We start from the raw sequence: 19,551 nt of genomic DNA, 5'->3' as shown, positions 1-19,551 counted from the left end.
TAGTCTGGCCTTATCCCTCAATCAATGCCAGTTGTCAATTGTTCCTGCTTGGAGTCACGGCTCTTTTGGATTTCCCTGACACTCTGACCAGTTCTGCAAAGATAAGTCCTTGCTTGTCCTTTTGCAGTCCACTTGTGGTGGACTTTATTGTTCAGCACACTATGTTTTGCTTATTTGTCCAGCTTATCAGTATGGATCTATTCAGCTAAGCTGGAAGCTCTGGGCAGCAGATTTTGCCCTCCACACCTTTAGTCAGGTGTGGAGATTTTTGCATTTCTCTGCGGTGGATTTTTTCTAGTTTTTATTACTGACCGCACAGTGTTCTTTCCTGTACTATCTATCTAGCTAGAAGTGGCCTCCTTTGCTAAATCTTGTTTCATACTACGTATGTCATTTCCTTCTCCTCTCAGTCATTATTTGTGGGGGCTGTCCTATCCTTTGGGGATTTTCTCTGAGGCAAGATAGCTTTCCTGTTTCTACCTTTAGGGGTAGCTAGTTCTCTGGCTGTGACGAGGTGTCCAGGGAGTGACAGGAACATCTCACGGCTACTGCTAGTGTTGTGTTAAGATCAGGAACTGCGGTCTGTATAGTTACCACCTGCTCAGAGCTAGTCGCATGTCGCTCCTAAATCACCAGTCCATAACAGGAGTCCCCTGACTTTTTTTTTTATAGAAAATAGATGGGAGTAATGGCCCTTGCCTCTTTCCGAGATGGGTACTGGAATTATCGCATCTAACTATCAACTCCTGTATGTTTGTCCACATAGAGGAGTCTGAGAGCGGACAGCGTCTGGTTACTACAAATTTTTCTGGGGGACTGCTGGAGAACTCTAGCTTGTACCCCTGAGCAATTACCTGCAGAATCCAAGGTTTTTGGGATACTTTCTGCCAACCTCCTAGAAATTTTTGTAACGGACCACCAACCCGATGTCATTTATTTGGCTTTCCTGTACCTGCACTTGGGAAGATGGAGTCTCTACCCTTTCCACCCTTGGGATAAGGCCACCTCCCAGTCTTTTCTTTCCCCCTGTAGTCTGCCTTCTGACTAGGTCGGGATCTACGAAAGGGCTGGTACTTTTTTGTATTTTCTTCAGGGAAGCGTTTCTTTTTATCTGAGGCCTTTTCTAGAATGTCATCCAGAATAGGCCCAAATACTTTATTCCCTGAGAATGCGATTCCGCACAATTTATTTTTTGACTGGACATCCCCCGACCAGGTCCTTAACCAGATGGCTCTTCTGGCCGCGTTGGATAAGGACTCGCTACTGGCAGCGAAGCGTACAGATTTAGCCTAAGCATCTGCCATAAAGCCTGTTGCAAGTTTAAGTAACGGCAGGGATTTGAGAATAACATCTCTGGAAGTCTTAGCTTTGAGATGTTCCTCCAAATAGTCTATCCATAGATGCATTGATCGGGCTACCGATGTTGCAGCTATATTGGCCCGTATTACTGCTGCTGAGGACTCCCAAGTTCTCCTGAGCAGACCATCTGCTTTGCGATCCATAGGATCCTTCAATGCGGAGGAGTCCTCAAATGGGATTGAGGTCTTCTTCGCCACCTTTGCCAGCGGAACATCAATCTTGGGAACTTCATCCCATACTTTAATGTCCTCTTGATTATAAGGCAAACGGAGTCTGAAATCTCTGGGTACTATGAGTCTCTTCTCCGCTTCCTGCCATTCTTCTAGGATCATGGAACGGATGTGGTTGTTGACTGGAAAAACCCTTGTGACCTGGGCATGTAATCCGCCAAACATCTCATCTTGGATCGAAGTCTCCTCTGGCGTGTCCTGTAACTGCATGGTGTTACGAACAGTATGAAGAAGCTCATCTGTGTCTGCCGCAGAGAAGAGATATCTCTTCCCTCTGCCCACTGATCCGTCTCTTTCTTCCTGGTCTGAATCTTCCGAAACCTCTCCTTCGGAAGAGGGACTAGACTCTCTTGGCCTCTTCTGTGAGGTCTGCGGTTCTGACTGACTTGTCTGGGGAAAATTCAAGCTTGAGATGGATGCCTGAACCTCCTGACAAATCATTGTCCTCATACTGGTTAATAACGCAGTTTGTTCATCCCCCACAATCTTGGATGTGAATGATTTGCATAATGGCTTTCGCCAATTTTCCGGAAACTTAGTGGCACATATTGGGCATTTACTCTTCCCAGATTTTTTCCTTTCGGATGCGGGGATGGGAGGCTCTGCCTAGGATAGATAGAGATACACACTTGTAGATAGGGGAGCAGGGGGAGGGGTGAGCATTGTGGTATGGCTTAATATAGCCCACTCACGTGCCCCTGAAGCTGGTCAGTCCCCTCAGGTCTGGCTGTCTCCTCCATCGTGAGGACAATTCTAGCCGTATAGCCGAGTGCTCCTTTGTCAGGATGGCCGGCGGCATAAAGACCCCCTTAGTGTGCTTATATAGGATTTACCTGATTGATCCTGCCCTCCTTACTGCCGCTGCGGCTGACGTGCTGCAAAGCCTCACTGAGGCCGGCGTCCCCATGCTCCGGTGCTTGCCGCGACTGGAAGTGATGCGGCCGCTGAACCCGGAAGCGGCCGCTGGAGCAAGCTGTGGCCGCACGCTGGAAATCGGTCGCCGCTGGAAGCGACCGCCGCCCACAACCCAGCACACAGGCGCCCGGACTGAGAGCCCCCCTGTGCGGAGGAAACAGACCAGACCCCAGGAGCAGCGCTACACTGGGGAGGCTGAGGAACCACCCATAGCAGGTATCAGCCGCAGATATCGGCAGGGGAAGGGAAAGGCTGGGCCCCCCGATCCCCACCATCTGCACAGCACAGTCGGAGGGAAGCTTGCCGTTCCAATCTGCAGTGGGACAGGAAAAACACTGGTGGGTGGAGTGGGGAGGGTCCTTTTAACCGCTTGTTGTTCCTGTCCCACTGAGGGTAAGAAGGACGTCCTCCAATGGTGCTGTCAGGTGGTGAACTGGAAAAATAATTTTTCTTTTCATGGCTCTGCATTATAAACGGTAGTGAAACACTTGGGGGTTCAAAGTGCTCACCACACATCTAGATAAGTTCCTTAGGGGGTCTACTTTCCAAAATGGTGTCACTTGTGGGGGGTTTCAATGTTTAGGCACATAAAGGGCTCTCCAAACGTGACATGGCGTCCCATCTCAATTCCAGCCAATTTTGCATTGGAAAGTCAAATGGCGCTCCTTCCCTTCCGAGCTCTGCCATGCGCCCAAACAGTGGTTTACCCCCACATATGGGGTATCGGCATACTCAGAACAAATTGTACAACAACTTTTGGGGTCCAATTTCTCCTGTTACTCTTGGTAAAATAAAATTGGAGCTAAAGTATATTTTTTGTGAAAAAAAGTTAAATGTTCGTTTTTTTTTTTAAACATTACAAAAATTCCTGTGAAACACCTGAAGGGTTAATAAACTTCTTGAATGTGGTTTTGAGCACCTTGGGGGGTGCTGTTTTTAGAATGGTGTCACACTTGGGTATTTTTTATCATGTAGACCCCTCAAAGTGACTTCAAATGTGACGTGGTCCCTAAAAAAAAAAAATGGTGTTGTAAAAATTAGAAATTGCTGGTCAACTTTTAACCCTTATAACTCCCTAAGAAAAAAAAAAAAAATTTTGGTTCCAAAATTGTGCTGTGTGCTTTACAAGTATTGTGTGACAAAATTCTGTGATTTAAGGGCATAAAAATTCAAAGTTGGAAAATTGTGAAATTTTCAAAATTTGCCATATTTCCGTTTTTTTTTCACAAATAAACGCAGGTAATATCAAAAGAAATTTTACCACTACCATGAATTACAATGTGTCACGAGAAAATGTCAAAATCACTGGGATCCGTTGAAGCGTTCCAGAGTTATAACCTCATAAAGGGACAGTGGTCAGAATTGTAAAAATTGGCCCGGTCATTAACGTGCAAACCACCCTTGGGGATAAAGGGGTTAAACACAGTCAAGGCACCTAGTGCCAGAGGCATAAAAAAAAAAAAAAAAAAATGTAAAACCTCTTGAATGTGCACCATATTTGACTGTAGGTACTGTGTTCTTTGTAGGCATCATTCAGTTTTCAGTACACAGTAGAATGATGTGCTTTACCACAAAGCTCCATTATGGTCTCATCTATCTGCAAGATGCTTACCTAGAAGAATTTTGGCTTGCCTTCAGCAGTGGGGTCCTCCTGAGTCTCCTGCCATAGCATTTCATTCAAATCTCGACAGGTAGTTTGTGCTGACACTGATGCACCCCAACCATGCAGGAAAGCTTGAATTGCTTTGGAACTTGCTTGGGTCTGCTTATCCACCATCCGGACTATCTGGTGTTGCAGCAATTTTCCTCTGTTCACATCTAGTGAAATTAGCTACAATGCCATGGGTTGTAAAGGTCTTGATTATGTTGCGCACCGTGGACAAAGGAACATAATGATCTCTCTGGAGATTGAACAATCTCAAGGTTACAAGTCCTCAGACTGTTCTCTTCTCTTGGCATCGTCTCCGTGTGTGCCACACTAGGCATGGAGAACAAAGATTGAGTCAACTTCTCCCCTTATCTGGTTCGGGTGTGATTTTCATATTGACCACACCTGTTACCTGCCACAGGTGAGTTTGAATGAGTATCACATGCTTCAAACAAAGTTGTTTCACCACAGTTGTGGAAAGGTGCCAACAATTTTCTTAGGCCCATTTTTCGGGTTTGTGTGAAATTATGTCCAATTTGCTTTTTTTCTTGTTTTTCTGTTTTGTTCCAATACATACAAAGGAAATAAGCATGTATAACAAAACGTGTAATTGCAATAATTTTCTGGGAGAAATACTTCATTTTCTGGAACAATTTTAAGGGCGCTTTCCTTTTGGCCATGCCTGTACCTTTAAACCAAACGAAAGATTTAAAGAAAGTGTCAGCAAAACCTAAAATCAAAATAAAACTATATGGGTTTCCAACACTGTATGCCATTAAAAAGGTGTTGCATAAAAGAAGAAAAAAAAAAAAAAAGGAAAAACGAAATGGTATGTCCAATCTCGTCACCAGTTTTCATGCAGGCACAACAACTGAGCCTGAATCATTCCTGGTAGATTGCCGTGTTACACAGTCAGCATCTGCCCCTTACAGCAGCAGGTGCCAACAAGAAAAGCCGGCTGCTGTTAATTTCTGATAACTGCATTTGACGTTTGCAACTGATTTTTGTGCTATACACGCCAATACAGCTTCAAGTCCCCAAATAGGGTGGGTTGAGAATACGGAGTAGGGGGTTTGGCATCAGTAATTTTAGTCAACTGGCAAATCACATTGCATGGTCATTTATACAGCATATTTGACACCAGGAACCAAAACTCTATAATACTGAACTTTTTTTTTTTTTTTTTTTGGGGGGGGGGGGGGGGGGGGGAAGTAATCGCACAATTTCCCCACACTTGCACTTTTGAATGACATGAGACCGGAGCTGGGTAAAGTGCAGCACAGAGGAGACATGCAGCCCCCTGTTCCAGTATGGCCTGCAGACAGACAGCTGGGGGGCTGAAAACAGTAGCCCACAGGTCGCAAGAAGCCCCCTGCTGACCGCTACTTCTCACATCCTTGGGATGCAGAGTTGAATACATTGGTGGATGATTGGGATTCCAGCTCCTACCAATCAGCACGTGAGACAGCATTACTTAATTTCGTGTCGCTGCTGCAGAGAGTCAGTGCACAGGAGCAAAGTGCTGGGGTAATGGGAGCGAGGTTAAGTTCCTTTTTTCATGTGTATGAGATGTTACATGTATATAGCAGGCCAAATAGGTGGCTCATACTGCATGATTGATGCTCAATTGAGGGCTCCTGCATATAGGGAGGCTGTGTTGGGGGCTCATTTTGCCTATAGGGTATGTCAGCATATTTCATTTTGCTCAACATCAAGTGATAATATAAACACAATTTATTAAAGGGAACCTGTCACACCCCCCAGGCGTTTGTAACTACAAGAGCCACCTTGTGCGGCACTAATGCTGCATTCTGACAAGGTGGCTTTTAGTTCTTGTTCCTGCCATTGCTGAAAGAATCGTTTATCAAATTTGTCCCTCAAACCTTGAAATCGCCAGGGGGGGGCAGGTCTTTCCCCCTAACACAGACGCACCACAGCCGTCACTCAGGGCCTCTGCGCGCCGCCTCCTCTTCCTAAATTAGCATCCCCGGCACCTGCGCTGTAAGTTCGAAGGGCAGCACAACAGCGCATGCCCGAAAAAAAACTGCAGTTGGGCTGCCCTTCGAACTTTCAGCGCAGGCGTCGGGGACGCTAATGAAGGAAGCTGAGGCGGCGCGCAGAGGCCCTGAGTGATGGCTGTGGTGCTGTCTGTGTTGGGGGGAAAGACCTGCCCCCCTGGCGATTTCAAGGTATGGGGGAAAAATGTGATAAACTATTCTTTCAGCAATGGCAGGAACAAGAACTACAAGAGCCACCTTGACAGAATGCAGCATTAGTGCAGCACAAGGTGGCTCTTTTGGGGGGGGGGGTTACAGGTTCCCTTTAAAAATGAGCATAATTTCAGTCTATTGGATCGGCCCGCCATAACAGTTAGAGTCTCAGGTGGCCCCTAGGGAAAGTTAATTGCCCACCCCTGATTTAGACTATTCAACTTACTGGGAAAAAAAACAAAAAAAAAAAAAAACTTATCCAGCAAAAGCAAGCACAAATACGGCTGCTCTAAAAATATATATTTGGGATTGAGAAGATTGTTCAACACCAAGGCATTTACTATACAAAATACTGCAAACATTTAAAAGAAAAAAAATATAAATAAATATATATATATATATATATATATATATATATATATATATATATCTCTGTTTACCCAGTCTTTGCTTTAAAATCCTCAATCAACTGTATTTTCTCATCAGAGTCTTCAATCCAGTATCTATGTGGGATAAAGTAGCTTGACTTCACACGACACTGTGGACATCCCCTTTTGAGGTGAAGACAAAAAACATTTGTTCTTATGTTGTGTTTTGTCCAGAGGGTTTGAGTTTATAAAATACTACTAGTAGTATTCACCTTTGTAGCGACTTACTTTATAACCTCATGCTGAAAGTCTCGAGTCTTTCGCCAACGTTTAATGCAGCCAACACAATAGGCATGACTGCAGTTAGGCAGAATTCCAAATACTCTATCTTGCACCATTTGTTTATCATACACTTTATCCATACAGATCCCACAAACAACATCCTTGCTGCGTTCATACGGAATGCCTGAATCCCCCTGCAATGAGAATTTAATTAGCTAAATATGTAGAAATTACAGCTGCTCATGATAATTACTATACTAACCCTTTTCGAATGGAGAGTTTTCAAAGATGTTCGTCGCTTTGTCTCATCCTGGCATTCTGGTTCTTTTGATTTACCAGTTAGTATTGGGCTAGACAAAGATCTGAAGAGACCTAAGAAGAAGCAAACATTCTTAGTTCTGGCACTTCAGCTTTAGAATATACTGTATCTCTATCTCTCTCAATATCTCTCTCTCAATATCTTTTTTTTTTTTTTTTTAACAGGCCCGAGTAACCTGCAATGTGTTGGGATGTATAAATACTACAGAGTACAAATGGTGGTAAAATTACTATATTTATCTATATCTAGTAATTTTACCACCATTTGTACTCTGTAGTATTTATACATCCTTACACATTTCAGGTTACTCAGGCCTATTCAAAAAAAAAAAAATAGACAATCTTGGACTGTACCCCCTTTACTTTTTTGAATGTTCAGACAGCCAAATCCCCTTGATTTAAGGGGTTGTCACAACTAGGACAACCCCTTCTTTATCCGATTTTCCCTGTGAAAATAAAATCAACAAAAAAACTCTTCTCCGTGCTGGCAACATTTCAGGTGTCAACACTATTGTTCCTGGGACTAAGATGTGGTTTTTATGACAGGCCTAATCAGCACTGGTGTCACTATCCCTGCCTTTGGATGTATATATGTAATCAAGAGGAAGTGAGAGCTGTGGATTGCCACTCACTTTCTCTTAATTACCTACACATCTGACGCCAGTGCTGATGGGGCGCAGTGCTCACGAGCCCTAACAATCACAAGTGAGCTCTAGGAACGTGATACCACTGAAACGGCATCAGTATGAGAGGAGAGTATAGGAGTTTGTTTGCCCCCCCCCCCCCCCCCCCCCGTAAAAAATTCCTGGTTGAGAAGAGTGTGTCCTGGAAGTGGACAACATTTGTAAACCACAACTCCTGCACTGCAATAAAATTAGTTGCACCACGCCAACATTTTTCTTTAAGTTCCTTGCATCCAGCCTTATGCTTATCAGCTGCTGTCTTAATCTGTTCCCAGCGCTGCTCCTGTTGCTCTACAGCAGTTTGTCACCTGCCGGATCGCTCCAGTGTTTGCTGGAGTCATCTGTAAGTAACAAATTAATGTACCTGAACCAAAACGAGGCCCTCAGACTGGCCAGGGCATGCTGCAGGAGAGGCAGAGGTGGCTTTTACAATGAAAGCCTATGGAGGGTCAAAACGAAGCTCCATAGGCTCTTTGTAAAATGCACTTCCGGCTCACGCATAGTTTTGGTCAGTTTCATCAGCTACAGCTCATTTGTTGCAGTCTACACTATTACTATAGTTGGATATAAAGATAAAGAGCATTTAAACAAGCAAAATATTTAGAATTTAGAGTCCTCAGTGGATGATACCTTTTAATGGCTAACTGAAAAGATGGTAAATTGCAAGCTTTTGAGACTACTCAGGCCTCTTCATCAGGCATAGATTAATGCAAAATTTGAAGAATCACATATTTATACACAACACAGCAGAAAGATAATGCAATGATGGATAAGACAAGTGACTTGAAGCAGAGCTATTATTATGAGAAAGGGGGGATAAACAGTGTCCATAAATATTGGAACAGTTCATAGATAAGGAGTGTGAATGTTTTATTGTCCTCTGATTGGGTTCTGGTTCTGTGTTGTGATGCCCCCACAAGGTCTGAGGAGCAAATTCCTTAATTGATGTAGAAAGACAAAAATCCATGACATTTATTCTTGCACTGAGTGTCAAAGGTTGTCATCAGCTTTTACTCACAGACCCCTCTGTCTCTCAGATTTGAAATTACATTTAATACAAGTTCTCATGTCCATGGTGCTGTGATCTGTGATACAAAAAGGTTTTGCCACAGGTAGATCTATTCTTTTTTCTCTTATTGTGTGGCGATGAGAGTTCATCCTTGTTCTCAGTTTTTGCCCTGTCTCCCCTACATACAGACCCCCAGTTGGACATTTACTACAAATAATTAGGTACACCACATTAGATGTTATGCAGCTGAACGTACATGGGATCTTTTAATCCAGATGTGAATTGGGGATCTTTATCTTGTCAGTGGTCATTATAAATGGACAGGTTTTACATTTTTTCTGGTTGCAAGGAAATGTTCCTGCAGCTGTTGGAGAGGAGAGGGAGCTTCTGACAATGATACTTAGATTTGGGGGCTGCCTAAAACACAGTAGTTGGGGTCTGGAAAAGTGAAAAGAGGGAATGAGGAAGGGTGCAGTTGTGGGTTCTGAAAAATCCAATTACAAGTAATCAATTTTCCCATTCCCCATGACAGCACCATGGAGAGAGATTACAGAGAATCCACTAGAGAAGAACTACAGCTTCTAAGTCTTTTCTCCAGAAAGTAAGATTCCCAGCACTTAAATTTAACCAATAGTGCTTAAAGAAAGTGGAGGGTGAAAACCACATGGCTCCCCTACAGATTTGTTCTACTGAAGAATTAGCCCTCTGCCCAGCATGTAGAAACAGCCCTTATGGAGTGGGCTTTATCACCATCAGGAAGAGGTGGGTGTGGGGGGGTGGAGCCTCTTGATATGTAGGCCAGAGCAATTGCTGTCCTGCTCTATCTAGCTATAGACCCTTTGGACAATGCCTGGCCTCAGACCTTGAAAGAACAAACGGAGGTAGATCTTCTGAATTCCCTGGTTAACTCTAGATATTGTAAGACGCATCTCCTAACATCTAAGGTGTGAAATTCTCCTTCCCCCTCATTTTTAGGATTATTGCAGAAAGATGGCAACATCATTTCCTGGGACCTGTGAAAGGTTATCACCACCTTGGGGAGGAAGGCTGTGTCAGGACTGAGTATAATCCTTTCCAGCAAGAATCGTGTAAAGGGCTGATTTACCGAGAGAGCGCGCAGCTCCCCCACAACTCCCAGCTGATATAAGGACTACTAAAAGTGCAGTTTTCAGTGTCAAGACCTTGATTGAACAACCTGATAGGGGTTCGAACAGGGTTCTGGTTAAGGTTTTTAAGACTAGTCTAGGTCACAAGGAGGGGCATACCAGAGCACCTGACCTGCGTTAGAAAATTTAATGAAAATAGGAAAAAATTGGAGTCCGGCTCAACAGGCCTGGATTTCCTTTCTTTTTCAAAAGAAAATATAGTGAATACAAAAGAAAAATTTACATGGTCGACATGACCAAGTCGACACGTTTCGACTGCACTGGGCAGTCTTAGGCTACTTTCACACTAGCGTTAACTGCAATCCGTCACAATGCGTCATTTTGCAGAAAAAACGCATGCTGCAAAGTGCTTGCAGGATGCGTTTTTTCTCCATTGACTAACATTAGCGACGCATTGCCACACGTCGCAACCGTCGTGAGACGGTTGCGCCGTGTTGTGTCGGTCCGCCGGGAGCAAAAAACGTTACATGTAATTTTTTTTGCTCCCGACGGTCCGCTTTTTCCGACCGCGCATGCGCGGCCCGAACTCCGCCCCCACCTCCCCGCACAATGGGGCAGCGGATGCGCTGGAAAAATGCATCCGCTGCCCCCGTTGTGCGGCGGAGACAACGCTAGCGTCGGTGACCTCGGCCCGACGCACTGCGACGGGCCGAGCCCGACGCTAGTGTGAAAGTAGCCTTACTCAAAAATGTAATGGTTACAGGGTGGTCAGCGATTTTCTGGTCATAAAAGGCTCCTAGCGCTGAAGTATGAACTTTAAAGGATACTCTTTCAGCCCCTTCTCCCACCCACTTTGTAAGAACGCCAGGATAAACACCCAGGGAATGTTGCTATTTCTCAGTGGGTCAAAACCTGAAAACTAAGAACTTTCCCCATACTCTGGAGTAAATATCCATTTTGATTTTTTTTCCACCTGGATTTCATAAGGTTAGAGATTAGGTTTTCTGAGCATCCTCTAAGGGGAAGCTTCCAGCAGCTAAACACCATGCCATCAAATGGAAACCCCTCGTGTTGGGATGTAGCATTGGTCCCTGGGGTAGGAGTTCTGGGATTTCTGGAAGTACCCATGTGTCTCCAACAGCCAGTCGGCATAAAGTGAACCAGACTCGCCGGAGCCAGAAGGGAGCTATTCATATAACTTCCTATTGGTCTGTCTGAATTTTCCTGAGGACTATTAGAATTAAGGATATTGGAGGGAACTCATAGGCTAGCTCCTTCAGCCATGTGTGAAGGAAGGCGTCAACCCCATAGAGGCTGCCTTTCGGATTTAGGGAGTTTTTTTTTTCTCATCTTTGTGCTGCTTGTGAATAAGTCTATTTGGGGTCTCCCCCAGCACTTGACAATTCTCTGGAACACCCTTGGGTTTAAGGACCACTCATCCTGGCCCATTAGGTGACAACTGAGGTAATCTGCCTCGGAGTTCTTCTTTAGGTAACTGGTCAATATTGATCCTAAAAGTTTCCTTTGGCTACAATCACTAACTTGCTTGCTTCTGCCATGATCTCATGCCTCCATTTGTTTACATATGCTACTGCTGTTTTATTGTCCGCCAGAAGAAGTTTTACATGGTGGCCTCCAACATCCACTAGTATTTGTAGTAAAGCCAGCCTTATAGCTGCTAGCTTCTTCCCGTGGGAGGATTAATCTACCAGATTTTTAGAACATCCCCATTGGAAGTTACCCCCCCAGTGTGTGCTCCCCAATCGAAAGGGCTTGCGTCCGTGATGACTACTTTGGGATTCTCGATTTCCCAAAGAACTCGAGATTTTTTGCATTGCCACCATCTTAATTATTCTTTTGTGTCTTTTGAAATGGTAATCTTTTTGTCTAGGTTCTCCTTGGCTTTTCTGCCCTCTTCCAGAATTTCCACTGAAGTTTCCTAAAGTGGAACAGTGCCCAAGTCATATCAGGAATGCAAGACGTTTAGGTCCCCAGGAAAGGCATAGCCTCTTCGAGTGTTCACCAGATTTTTGATTAACTGACACCAACCTGCACACCTTTAATTTTTTTTCCTAGGAAGGAAAGGAGTTTGACTCCTGTAATTTAACAAAATTCTAAAAAAATTTTTGCACCTGTTCTGGCTTCACTTGAGATTTTTGTTAAGTTAATTATCCATCCCAGAGAACACCGTATCTCCCTGACTTACCGATACTAGGCACTCTGCTTTAGAAGATTTGCTGATTGTAGGAAAGTCAAAAGTAGTGTTTCCCAAACTCCCAGTCCTCACGGACCCCACGGGTCATGTTTTCAGGATTTCCATAGTGTTGCACAGGTGAGAATTCCTGATGCATTGATGATACTTCCACTACTTGTGCAATACTAAGGAAATCCTGAAAACATGACCCGTGGGGTCCGTGAGGGCTGGAGTTTGAGAAACACTGTTCTAAAGGATGAATAGAATATCTTTCTCTCTTGGGAGCTGACAGTTCTGCCACTATCCTTTGTAAATGTCCTTGGGGCCATAGATGTGTCAAAAGGAAGGAAATGAAGTTTTAAGTGTATTAAGCGTCCTTGAATGTCAACTGCTACCCTGAGGTGTTTTGGTGGTAGATTTTTGGTGAAAGATAGGCACATGGTGGTATCTGAGGTCTAGAGTGGCCCCAAGACATCCCAGGAATAACAGCTTTACAGATGACTCGATAGTTTGCAATTTGAAGTGCTTGGGAACAAAGAACGGATTTAGACCCTTTAAATTTATAATTGTGAAACATTCCAGCAGTGACAGAATGCTCTCAATTGAATGATCTTTTGCACTCCTCTGGGGACCATGTACCCTGAAGATATTGACCCTCTACTGCTTCACAGCCTATTTGGCTTGCGTCGGTGGTAACCCTAACAAATAAGGATAGGATCCATGGTACCCCCTTCCTGGAACTTCCTCGGGGACATCCATCATGCCAGGGAGGATCTCAGGTCTGCAGATATGTTCATTTTCTTGTCTAGCCCGGACAGATGTCTGTTCCAGGCTGACAGAATTGCCCTTTGAAGGTCTCTTAAGTGGGTTTGACTCCACCGCACCCTTGGGATGCAATAAGTCACTAACCCCAGAATCCTCATAGCGTACCTGATAAAGACTCTTCTCTGGAAGGTTTGAATTCTGCTCCTGATCATTTCCTCTTTGTAGGGGGAAGAGAAGACATGCCATGAAACAAATCAAAGAGGACTCCTAAGAATACTGTATATCCAGATGTAGATCGGTCTTCTTACAGTTTACGCACCATCCTAGATTTTTTTTAGTGTGCAGATAGTTTGGGCGAGATGAGCGATATCGGCTGCCGAATCTGCCACTAGGAGGAGATCATCCAGGCGTGGTATGATGAGGATTCCCTCCTTTCTCAAGAAAGTAGCCACCTCGGTCAATATCTTTGTGACGATACGAGGTGCCGAAAACAGGCCGAACAGTAGACACTGGAAGTGGTGGATTACTTCCTGATATTCCAGTGCAAATTTCAGGAATTGTTGGTAGATGGTATGGATGGGCACATTGTAATATTTCGCTCAGATCTAATGTGCACATTGCAGAATTCCTCACCATTACGGGAATAACGGATTTTAATGTCTCCATTTTGACTTTTTTGTACCTGACCCATTGATTTAGAGGTTTTAAGTTTATAATCCTGGACCTGTCCTCTGCCTTTGACACAGTGGACCATTCCCTATTACTTCAGACCCTCATCTCTTGGCATCACAGACTTGGCCCTATCTAACAGACCCGACATTCAGTGTCTCCCACTCGCACACCTCCTCACCTTGCCCCCTATCTGTCAGAGTCCAGCAAGGTTCAGTCCTAGGGCCCCGCTCTTCTCCATTTACACCTTCGGCCTCGGATAGCTCATAGAATCTCACGGCTTTCAGTATCCCCACTATGCTGATGACACAAGAGAGCTACATTTCTGGACCAGGTATCACCTCGCTACTAACCAGAATTCCACAATGTGTGCCATTTCATCCTTCTCCGCTAGATTTCTAAAAATTAATATGGACAAAACAAAATTCATCATCTTTCACCCCCATCTCACTTGACCCCCCCCCCCCCTTCATCTCACTTAACCCCCCCAAAGGACCTATGCATTAAAATAAATGGCTGCCCACTCTCCCCAGTCCCACAAACACGCTGCCTTGGGGTAATCATTGACACTGATCTCTCCTTCAAACCACATATCCATTGACCTTTCCACTTCCTGCCGACTTCACCTCAAAAATTTCACGGCTCAGTACATTCCTCAACTAAGAATCTGCAAAAACCCTAGTCCATGCCCTCATCTCCCACCTTGACTACTGCAACCTCCTGCTCTTTGGCCTCCCCTCTAACACTCTTGCCCCCTCCAATCTATTCTAAACTCTGCTGGCCGACTAATCCACCTGTCCCCCCGATATTCCCCAGCCTCTCCCCTTCTGTCAATCCCTGCACTGGCTCCCCATTACCCAAAGACTCCAGTTCAAAACCTAACCATGGCATACAAAGCCATCCACAACCTGTGTCCTCCATACATGTGACCTAGTCAACCGATACTTGCCTACACGCAACGTCCAATCCGCACAAGATCTCCTTATCTACTCCCCTCTTATCTCCTCTTCCCACAATCGCATACAAGATATCTCCCGCGCATTACCCCTACTCTGGAACCCTCTACCACAACATAGACTCTTGCCTACCATGGAAACCTTCAAAAAGAACCTGAAGACCTATCTCTTCCAACAAGCCTACAGTAACCACCAATCTACCAAACCGCTGTATGACCAGCTATACCCTCACGCATCCCTTGAAGATTGTGAGCCCTCGTATACCCCTCACATGTAAAGTGCCATGGAATAAATGGTGCTATAAAAAATAAATAATAATGGTACGGTATTTGCCTGGGGTAGCAATCTTCCAGTCTTACCCTTTCACTTGAAATCCTGTCTGGGGGATGGACGGGGTCTACAAAATGAATGATCTATTTTGGGTTTTTCTTCAGTTAAAAACTGTCAGAGGTCCTCTCTTGAATCTCATCTAGGATGGGAACAAAATGTGTGCCTGAGAGCAAATGGACCTGGCTAGCGAAGTGGCGGCTGTGTTGGCCCTAATAATGGCAGCTGCTGCCTCCCAGCATCTTCTAAGTAACCCCTCTGCCTCCCTATCCATGGAATCATGAAGGCATGATGAATCCTCAAAGGGTATTGATGTTTTGTTTGCCACTCTGGTCAAGGGAATCGCCGATGGATGCTACTGCACAGGCACTGCCAGCGGCATCCTGGTGGGGATTTTTTTTTCCCCTGTAGCAAAATGGTTCTTGCGGTGGCATTTGCTCAGTAGCATCTATTGTATTCTGAATTTTGTTGTAGCACAGGTGCGGCCAATGCAATTTTGAGGAACAATTTTTTATTTTTTTTTAACTAATGAAAGCTAGATGACCAAATAAAATAAAAATATAGATATTATAGATCCCATCATGCAACAGAGCAGGCGCCTGAATGATGAATATATTTTATTGTTTTGGGGGGGGGGGGGGGGGGAGAGAATAAAAAAAAAACAAACTAAAAACGCACAGTATGAAGCAGGACTACCGAGGTCAGAGTCGGCTTCCGTAAGTTCTCCAGGTTGGTTGTTGTCCTCCTCCATATGGAATACCTTCCTGTAGCATGGCCTTGAGGTAGATGGAAGTTTTTATTCCCTGTCAACTTCCAGGTCCGCCCCTGGATCAAATCAGGAGTAGGGGATGCTTTCCTGTTCCACACCTTTACTTCCTGTTGCCGTATGGGGACGCACTTAACCATACCAGGTCGTTTCCCACCAAAGATGCCAGGCCCCATTTCGGTGATGCACTAGACATACCAGGCAGTGCCTCCATAATGCTAAAATCCACATTCTGGCTCCCAGAGATGCACTGCTCCACCAGAAGTGAGATGCTTTGCTGGGTTCCGGGGAAGCACCGCGCCATGCCAGGCCATGCCCCCGGAAGTAACATCACTTCTGTCGGTTCCCAGGCATGCACTGCGCACAGACCGGCCGTGCTCCTGGAGAGATGTCTCTGCATGCCATGCTCCATCGCCAGTCATGGTTAATTGACCCTCAAAATACCGGGACCTCACCCCCAGGTAAGATCTTTTTTTTTTTCCAGCAGAACTTTACTTTTTGGTATGGGAGGTTTTACATAAAGTAGATTTGTTTGATGGTTCCTGGTATTTGGCTTTGACCCCCCTCAAAAAGGCACAGTAACAAGGTACTTTCTATAACTCCCATCTACTTTGCTGCAACTGTAAGATGCAGTGTCAAACTCATGGTAGGAATGCGTCTATCTCTGCATGCACACAAGTTGATAACCACTGGTTAAAGCTTTCCACTTGAGTGCACAGAGCAGGAATGTCATTGTATAATGAGCAAGATGCACAGAATATAAAAAAAAAAAAAAAAAAAATTGATTAAGTATCAAGCCGACAGCTTCCCTTTAAAATTAAGCGCATGTGGGAGATCTGCACCACTACACATTTATACTTTGTGAAAAGTTGTGATACTTGCAGTATGAATTGACAAGCTAAGTTTTGAAATCTGCAGTACTACTCAATAGGTTCACTCAGCAGCATGATGATTTTTGGGGAGTCATCCAATGCCACAACTGTATGCATAAACTTGCAAGGGAAAATATGAGAAAAAAAAAGCAAGCATATCAGTTTAACGCTTTTAGATTGAATATGGTCCTCACTGAGCCGCCTGGTTTTGGTGTAAGAAAAAGGGTGCTGTAGAACCCCTCTCCTATTGGTATTTTATCAGTACTTCTTTCTGTAGGAGGATTTGAACTTCTGTTTCTAGCGTGGCTTGGTTTTTCTTGGTAACATGAGTGATTATCATTCTCCGCGGCGGGGGGCTGAGGAAACTTAGTCGCAGGCCCTCGGATAATAAATCGATTATCCACTGTGAGGTGGGTAGTGCTAACCATTGATGAAGAAAATGTCGGAGTCTTCCCCCCCCCCCCCCCCCACCACCACCACCATTTTTTTGGCATCATTGAAGTTTGGAGTGTGATTTAGGGGGAGGCTTATTGAAGAGGAATCCCCTATCTTTCCTCCAGGGTTATCCGAGCATGGACCTATAGTCTGAGCGTCCTCTGCCACCTCTATTCCCTGATCCTCGAAAGGACAAGCAAGCATCACCCCAACGGCGCCTAGAGAAGGGGGGTGGTGGAAACAGTTTCTTCTTATCCGACGCTTTCTCCAAAAGTTCGTCTAACGCCATTCCAAAGAGGTACTGACCTTCACAAGGGACTGAACATCTGCAGCCCAGTTATTTAGCCATAGTGCCCTGAATTTGATAGGGCACACGCACGGGCAGCACATCGAATGGGGTCAACTGATGAATCCGCTAGGAATCCTGCCGCCTTCTGTAAGGAGGGTATTGCCTCCAACAGTCTCTCTCGGGCATTTATTTTTCATTTGTTCACTTAATTCTTCAAGCCACTTGCACTTGACCATAGCACGAGCTGTGCAAGTGGCGGCAACCACAGACTTAACCACGCTGACGCCTCCCAAGCGGATTTTAAAAAGGCATCTGCTTTTTTTGTCAAGGGGGTCTTTTAAGGCACCCATGTCCTCGAATGGTAGGGCTATTCCTCTAGACGTACTGGCGATAGCCGCATCCAGTCTAGGAGCATATCCCCCCCCCCCCCATTTTCCACAGACATCAAACGGGTATTTACGTTTAAGTGTCTGTGGCACGGACATCTTTGTTACGCTTTTTCCCTTCCCTTTTAATTAAATTAAACAGGTTGTCATGAAAACGGAAAACTTAAGGTTTTTTTTCCACTCCAAGTTGCTAAACATGGAATCTTGTACCGTGCGGCGTTCTCTAGGCATTTCGACCCCCTTAGTGGACCTAACCAACTTAAGTAATTCCCCAATATTTTCGGACAAAAAATAAGGGCGGCCATACTCCTCATCCGAGAAGTCCAGGTCTGACACCGAGGGGGTTAATTCTCCAGGTTCTTTCTCTGAATCTATATCTGAATCTTGTTTTATTTTTGGAAGTATGGGGAGGGGTGGGTTTTTCAGAGCAGAATACTGCTTGCTCCTTTAACTGCTCATCTGCTTATCTTCACCTCATCTCGAATGATGGTTTTTATACTTTGGAACAGGGACGGTGATTCCTCGGCTACTGTTTTATCAATACATAGGCGACAGATCCATTTATCATATGTTTTAGGGAGGGTTTCTCTGCATAAAGCACATGCCCTATTCTTCTGTTTTGATGTGGCTTTTTTAACCTAAAAACCGGTTTTTACTTACCGGTAATAGGATTTTACAGAGTCCACGACAGCACCCTTACGAGAGAGGGGATCCGCCCACCATCTGGACAGGAACCTACAGGATTTAAAGGGGCGGTCCCCCTCACCACTCCAGTTTGTGTTTCAGAGTATAAGGGACACCACCCATTGAGTTAGTACATAATCATATATACCTAAACATTACTAAATACCATCACCTCTAAAAGAGTGATAACCAATGGCACACTTCCCAAAGAGTGCAGAAACTACTGATTTAACTACGGGGGGGGGGGGGGGGGGAATGTGCGGGTGCTGTCGTGGACTCTGTAAAATCCTATTACCGGTAAGTAAAAACCGGTTTTCCTATTGCCACGACAGCACCCTTACGAGAGACTTTCAAAGACTAATCACCTGGGAGGGACTACAGCACTAAGTACTGAACGGCCAAAGTCTAAATTGGCCTTACATGATAGATCAAGACGGTAATGATTATAAAAGGTGGAAGGAGATGACCACGTTGCCGCCTTACATATCACGTCTATGGAGACGTCCGTTTTCTCCGCCCAGGATGAGGCCATGGCTCGAGTGGAGTGGGCCTTGATGCCTTCTAGCGGAGACTGGCCTTTGGTAGTATAGGCAAGACATATTGCATCTCTGATCCATCTGGCAATAGAACCTTTAGTAACACTCGTCCCCTTCCTTGGATTCTGAAGGGAGACAAACAGAGCCCTACTCTGCCTCCAGGGTTCTGTTGTGTGTAGGTACTCTAATACTGTTCTTCTAACGTCTAGCATATGACATTTTTGTTCTTCTGCTGAAACTGGGTTATCACAAAATGAAGGTAAATATATTTCCTGACTCCTATGGAATTTAGAGGCTACCTTCGGTAGGTATGCTGGGTCAGGCTTCAAGACTAGCCTATCCTGAAAGATCATTAGATAAGGAGGGTCTACCGACAACGCTTGCATATCACTCACTCTTCTAGCAGAAGTCAAGGCTACTAGCAGGGCCGTCTTTAAAGTTAAATTTTTAATGGAGACAGAATCTAACGGCTCAAAGGGGGGTTCTGTTAAAGCGTCTAAAACCAAATTTAGATCCCATGGCGGTAATCTAACAATATGAACGG

General features: G+C 44.8%; 1 protein-coding gene across 6 annotated transcripts in view; it reads right to left on the bottom strand.

The window, feature by feature from the left end:
- LOC143818160 (E3 ubiquitin-protein ligase makorin-2-like) overlaps positions 1-19,551 on the bottom strand; it is a 106,156-nt gene that overhangs the window by 28,463 nt on the left and 58,142 nt on the right. For 3 of the 6 annotated variants that reach the window (XM_077299564.1, XM_077299567.1, XM_077299569.1), the window contains 3 exons: positions 7,275-7,384; positions 7,019-7,206; positions 6,803-6,913 (listed from right to left, as the gene is read on the bottom strand). In XM_077299564.1, coding sequence (XP_077155679.1) covers positions 6,803-6,913; positions 7,019-7,206; positions 7,275-7,384 — 409 coding nt within the window. Of the gene's footprint in view, positions 1-6,802; positions 6,914-7,018; positions 7,228-7,274; positions 7,385-19,551 lie in introns of all 6 variants that reach the window. The other 3 variants (XM_077299566.1, XM_077299563.1, XM_077299568.1) reach the window with 1 other exon arrangement.

Source organism: Ranitomeya variabilis, chromosome 3 (genome assembly GCF_051348905.1).
Source record: "Ranitomeya variabilis isolate aRanVar5 chromosome 3, aRanVar5.hap1, whole genome shotgun sequence".
NCBI classification, from domain to species: Eukaryota; Metazoa; Chordata; class Amphibia; order Anura; family Dendrobatidae; genus Ranitomeya; species Ranitomeya variabilis.
This window is presented reverse-complemented; position numbering and strand designations above follow the sequence as displayed.